We start from the raw sequence: 6,657 nt of genomic DNA, 5'->3' as shown, positions 1-6,657 counted from the left end.
AAGAGATGATAGTATTCAGTAATCACTTTGAAGTCAGAATATTTGACATCCCCTTCCCTGATACTCCCAATCCAAAAGACATTTCTTAATATGCAGTATCTTGCTTCCCAGCTTTACGCCAATCCCAATCTATGGGATTTTCAGCTTGAAACATCAGCTCTCTTGCAGCAGGTAACAAAATTTCACTGGCTGCATTGCATTGAGCTTTCTCTATGGCTGCTCAAAGTTTTTCCACAGGATGACTTCATCAAGATGAATGCTAATAAGCAATTATCTGAGTCTCAAAGGATTCAGATAAAAAAAGCTTTAAGACAGAAGCTATTTTTTTTGCATGTAGTCCAGCCCTTTGAGGAGGGTGTCAGAACAGCCTTCCTGCTTGCAGAAAGGGAGAGACAAATTGATAGAAAGTATTTACACACCTAAAACACAGGCTCTGCATAACTTCTGTGCTTTTGTTCTCCAGAACGGGATCCAAAAAGCCAAGTGTAGTCACAATGTTCATAGAAATCAGGCTCTAAGGGTTCTAGCTCCTCAGTCTATAGCCCACAGCCTTGTCCTGAAGAGAGATAGATGCGAGCTCTTTATGTTAACCAATGAGTATTCAATATAAAAATATACAGACATTTCTTGAAATAGTGACTGGCACTTAGGTTTCTTCCTTCCAACTGACTGTCCCAGTCTCTAGACAGTCATTGTCTATGTGCAGCTCAATAACACTTGACAGTTTTTGCAGAGCTGCAAGGGGAAGAGGTGGGAGCGACTGAAATGAGTCACAACTTTTTTCTACATTTCGTTCCCTGAAATGTCTATTTTGCACAGCACACCCGCACGGATATGGTACAATCAGTGCCTCTAAATGAGACATTGCGAGAGCCAGAGGAGCTCCCGTCAGCTCGGCACACTGCAGGCTGGCTCCGCATGGCTGTTTCATCAAATGCAGCCAGAGCTGTCCTTTAGCTTGGAGAGCAGAGTCGTCACAGCTGGGTTATCCTTTTGCAGGGCAAGTTCAGTAAACCCATAATCAAAAGGATTTTGGTTGTTTTTCATTTTCCTAATCAGCTTAATTCCTGACAACAAAGTGAGACATCACATTGTTTTAAATAGCAGGATTCCAAATAACAAACTTCAATTTAAGCATTAATGACAGCAACTTGGGATATTATCTGGGAATTATTTACTGCCTAAGAAAAGTTCCTGTTTTGAAATCAAGTTGAGCAAATTTCTATTTATAATTACATCATTTCAGGACAAGTCCTATAGAGCTTGTCCAGGAAAATGTCTAGGAGCTACAAGAAGAATTTTGGTATAAATATGCTTATCAGCACTTGATCTTCATGGACAATAACCTTTGGGGTTATTTTCTTTTTTAAGTTCAATGCTCATGAGCAAATGACATCACCATAGCATACATCACCAGTTATTTATCCTTGTACAAGCAAAAGTGTGTCAGTTCTTTATGTTTCAAAACACACTGCAGCATTTTTACATTGCATCCAGAGACTTAAAATCTGCATCTGAAACCTTTTGTTTCAAATGTCTTATTTGTAAAATGAGCTTAAAGCAATATTTACCTACTTTGTAGTTTTCTGCTGTTTAATTACTGCTGACTGTCCTGGACTAAAATATTTTCAAGGGGCAAAATTCATCCCTGGGTAAACAGGCAGCAAGTGTAAGGCTTAAGCACATTTAGCAATCCCTTCAATCATTTCAATGTATACCCAAGAAAGTGCAGTCTGCTTCTTAGACGTATCACATCAGCTGCAGTAATATGCTGTGACACGAAATACTCAAGTTAATGCTAAATAAAATCTTATTTGCACAAAGTATTCATACCTGCATGAGTCTGAGTTAGAGTTTTCATTAAAAGGCTCTCCCTTTCTTTGTTACTCTGGCAATAAAGTAGACTGTTCAACTTTTGGTACATTCTACTTAGGTAGTGAGCAGCAACAGTGAAAAAATGAATATTTGCATTTAGTTTGGTGAGAAAACTTAATAGTTGAGCATTTTGGCAGTCTGAAAAAGTCTTTCAGGTTAGGGAATGAAATCTTGGTTCTATGAATATCCACAGCAAAACTTCTGAGAGTGATGCAGGGAAAGATCTCACCAAGAGATCTTTTTGAATCCCTGTTTGAGTCAGAGCACCTCAGCATTCATCAAAGTAGCCCTCAGTTTGAATTTTTTAGTATATTCTTCTTTAAGGTGAGCAGCTTGAAATTTGTTTGTGGTTCTTCTGAGTCATCATTAGCGGCAACTTCTTAAGCATAGAAGTGAGTATTTTCTGAGAATACTTTCAGGCTTCAGTCGTTGTACAGTGAGTGCCCAACAGGTTCCCTTTTAGAGACCGCATGTTTTTATTCACTTTGTCTAAGGCAATTTTTTCCTTCTCCTACAATTGGTGTTTGTGTTTGAAAAGCATTAATTCAAACTAGAAGACCAGCATACATAAGTGACTTCAAAGCTTTTATGCATAGAACACCTTCCAAGTGACCACGATTTTTATTTTTGCTTTACTGTTCGTTTATACAAATTAGCAGGCGCACCCTGCCTGTTGCCTGGTCCTCTGGTGGTTCAAATAGGAAAGAAAGAAATTATCCGTTTATGGAAGTTACATTTTTTTCCACTGAGTCTAGTGTTGGATAATCTCAGCTCTTTACATTTTTGGTTTGAGGAAACTCTGGGAAATTTCTGCCTCTGGGGGAAGATATTTGTATTTCAAACTGTGAATTCTTGGAAAACCCTTGGGAGTGCTGGTACACATGTAACACTGGCCCCTCTGGGAGCTCCAGTCAATTCCATGATCCGTGCCTATATGAGCTCCATTTCTTACAGCATTTCTCGGGGCAGATTTGAATACACAGAGACACTGAGCAGGCGGATGAAGTCAGAGATTTCTATGGGGAACTCCAATCCCGGAGTGCAGGGCTTCTCTCAGTCACATTTTTGCTGGAGACAACTAATGTTTAATATGAGATCCAGAAATTATCCTTCCTGTTCTTGCTGAAGTACTGCATATACTATCAGTAGTGTGCATTTTAAGGAAACAAACTTTGAAAAGAGATCTCTCTTTCCTTCTGGAGCAAGCAGTTTTTACACAGCTGAGCTGTCATGAAAGAAGAAATCAGTACAGCATTTGACCCGCAGCCTTACTTCACACAACTGAATATTGAGACTAATTTTACTGAGCAGAACTATTTATATAATGTCATCATTAAGTTTTCATATTTCATAATATGCCAAATGCCAGCTTTGTGGTTTTTCTAGGGAAACAAATAACCCAGATATAAAAATACTACAGTTCTTGCAGGTTGCTACTTGTTGGAGTGCTCCCAATTGTATTAGTTTCCACAAACAGGAGGCTCACCCAACGCTTTGACTTTTATGACTACAGGTTTGTCAGCTGCTCAGGAAGGGTTCCACAGACATTATCCACATGGAGACTTAGAGCTCGTCTATATAATTCCAAATAGATGTTGAGGCATAGCCACTATTATTCTTTATACCACTAAAACTTTGTAATACAGTTGACTCTAAGAGACTTGAAAAACCCAGTCTTATGCAAAATAACACTTGGGAAAAAAGAATGAGGTAAGGAACAAGATCTATTTATTCATTTTTACATATAAATCAGGAGGTCTCTGAAACTCACAGGCACTGAAGAAAAAGCTTGTTTGAGAAAATTGAAACGTCTCCTAAGTAAGCTCTCACTCCATAGGAAAGCTTTGTGCTCTCTGAAGGGGCTAGAACTTCTTGCCAAGAAGGTATTTGGACATTAATTTTTAAAATTAATGCTCCAGGATATTCACACAAAGACACAGATATCGACTACTGCGTAGAATATATTTTTAATTGGAAGAGGCCATGCCAGCTGAGCTATAAAACAAGTACAAGCTGTTAGATATAATAATAGAGAAAAAAGACTAGGGGAAAAAAGTGAGTCACGAAAAAAAAGGGAAAAAACCCCTATTTAGTTAAAAGAGACTTCCCAGGACTCCTGAGCTAAAGTAATGGTAGAAAAACATGAAACTTGTCATGACCATCACGAATGCTGTTCAGGGATGCAGGGATCTTGATGCCATGGAAATGGCACTTGTATTCAGGATTATCTTACCTGATTCACATATAAATGAAGATGGTTCAGATTTTGGAGCAGTAACAAGACACATCAAAAACTGCAAGTGTTGTTTATAGTGCACGTACATGCAGTGTATAGGCCATTGTGGTATAGAGATGCAAGAAATTAAAAAGGAATTTAATTTTCCTCTTTCAATCAGAAATGAGTGATGTAGGCTGTAGCTCCTGATACATAGATAGATGCCACGATCAGTGTCAACCAGATGTCACTGCTCTGATGATGACTTGAGGCAAATATAGCCAATATGTTTTCAGTAAAATTAAATCCCTTTATTTGCTTCTGTAAATAATTTTCTGTAAAATAAGTACCAGGGGTACTAATTTTGCTATTTGTTTTTTGTTTTATTCCTTTTGCCTCTGAGAAACATGACTGCATGCTCTTAGCTGGAAGCATAGTCCTGACAAGACTGTTGAGAAGCCAAAATGACGCACTTTGTTAGTGCAGACATGCAAGAGCTTACGGATGGCAGCAACACTGGCGGTACAAAGCTGAGGGGACCCACTGGGTACTTTTCCGCTGCTGCAATGCAGAGCCCTAGTTCAGGCATCCTCTACCTCACACGGGACAGTTTCTATATATGATAGGTAGGTGCCTGGAAGATGACATCAAGCATACTAAATACACTCTTCCTCAAAGATCTTTTTAGACATCCTCTAAGATGAGGGGTGGATTTAAGGAAAGAAGCAGTGAGGCCCATTGGCATTCACAGCTGGTGCCAGGTTTGCTTCTCACAAAGCTGGAAGAGCAGTTGCTTCTTTGCTCATCATCTTTGCTTAACACCTGATGCCTCCTGTTGAAGACATTTCCCTGGAGTTACCGCTCACTGGCCAGGAATGAAGTGCTGCCTGCTCAGCACACCTTTTGGCCAGAGCACTCCTGTAAGACGAGGATTATAAGGATTTGAATCCTTCAGGGCAGGATTCCACTTCCTCAGTGACTCCTCAAAATAGAGGTGGGAACTATCATTTCAAAAGGGCACTTATGATCCCTGCTCACTTCTTTGAAACAGAAGTTGTGTGCACCTGCCCTTGGGAGCAGATGCAGCTTCCAAACAGGAGCACCCGTGGAGGGCAGGGGTTCAGCTGCATCCCCTTCCCTCAGCAGATTTGTCGAGGTTGATGTGAAATGAAGCCCTTGCCTTTGGTAATGGACACAGAGTGTCTGCGAGTCATGGCAGGAGCTGCAGCCTACGATGCCCTTTAAAGAACGGACGCCAAGACAAGAAAAATATCTTGGGTTTGTTTTATCTCCCCTTTCCAGACAGTGCCCAAGTGCCTCTGTATTCCTGGTGATTGTCCTTTACTGTCTGACATGACCAGCACTAAAAATCTAGGTATTGCAGGACCTAGCTGGTGGGTGCCCAGGCTCTTCACTGGAACTTTCTCTAAATACCTAGAAGTTCAGCAGTGGTCACATCTAGAACAGCAAATGAAATGCTGAATATAGAGAAATTTTATATGCGAGCTGAGAGAGGGTTGCGATAATGTAATTTTTAGATGTAAGTGCATCTAAGCCTTTCCGATGGTTAGCCCTAACTCCTTTTAGCACGGACGTCAGGGAGCGTGTTCAGCATTTCTGTCAAAGACCAAACACTGTGAGACCTGGGCAGTCAGACCTAAAATAAGTCAGGTAATACACTTTTTCTCAAACACCACTGTTTTTATCAATGACCTTTTAGAACTATTTTCTGCTTTCAATGTTAAACACATCCATTTTGTCTTTGCATTTATAGCCTCCTTTTCTTCTCGCATATTTGAACTCCAGATAATTATTCTAATTAAAAATATGTAAAAGCCAACAAACGCAACAGAAGTATTTTCCCTTTTGAAAACCATGGATAATTACCTCCAGCATCCATTACTTAGATGCCTCATGACACATTTTTATTTTGCTTCTCTGATATTTTTGCCTTCCTGCCAATGCAAATCTCACATATTGATTGAATTCTATAGTATTTTACCTGAACACATGACATTAGCCATAAAAAGCACTATTTTATTGCACTACTTGGGGGGGGGGGGGGAGGGGGAAACCAAAACACCCATCCAGACACTTTCCCATTACATGCTAAGGCTGCAATGCTTTAATAGCAGAAAGACAAACATGAATTTTTGCTAAAAATTCTCTGCTGTGAGTAACAGCTCTCTATTTCATTATAAAACTTGTAAAGTATTATTTAGAAAACTACAGCAAAAATAATTAAAAATTAAATCACCATACAGGAACTTATTCATTGAAAGTAATAGTTAAAACTCAGTCACATGACTGGGTATCAAAGGAAAAGATTAAAAAGAGAAATTATAAAATGTCAAAAGTGTCTCCTTTCTAAATGTGCAAGCACCTCAAGGTACAAAAGCACAAACATCAGAAAAAATGAAGGAGAGGCTCATAAGCGATCTGTGATCCTACAGGCCAAATATCACTTACAAATTACACATTATAAATTTAATATCTCTTAAAATCAAGGTATACTGCTGTACAGATTATGTGCTATTTATTAGTAGAGAAACTTTCAAACCAATTAA

General features: G+C 39.3%; 1 protein-coding gene across 1 annotated transcript in view; it reads right to left on the bottom strand.

The window, feature by feature from the left end:
- Positions 1 to 930: 930 nt before the first annotated feature.
- Positions 931 to 6,657, bottom strand: part of LOC104073049 (delphilin-like) — a 47,243-nt gene continuing 41,516 nt past the window's right edge. The window contains exon 18 of the mRNA XM_009572702.1: positions 931 to 1,067. Coding sequence (XP_009570997.1) covers positions 931 to 1,067 — 137 coding nt within the window. The remainder of the gene's footprint in view (positions 1,068 to 6,657) is intronic.

This window comes from Fulmarus glacialis, unplaced genomic scaffold (assembly GCF_000690835.1).
Source record: "Fulmarus glacialis isolate BGI_N327 unplaced genomic scaffold, ASM69083v1 scaffold35112, whole genome shotgun sequence".
NCBI classification, from domain to species: Eukaryota; Metazoa; Chordata; class Aves; order Procellariiformes; family Procellariidae; genus Fulmarus; species Fulmarus glacialis.
This window is presented reverse-complemented; position numbering and strand designations above follow the sequence as displayed.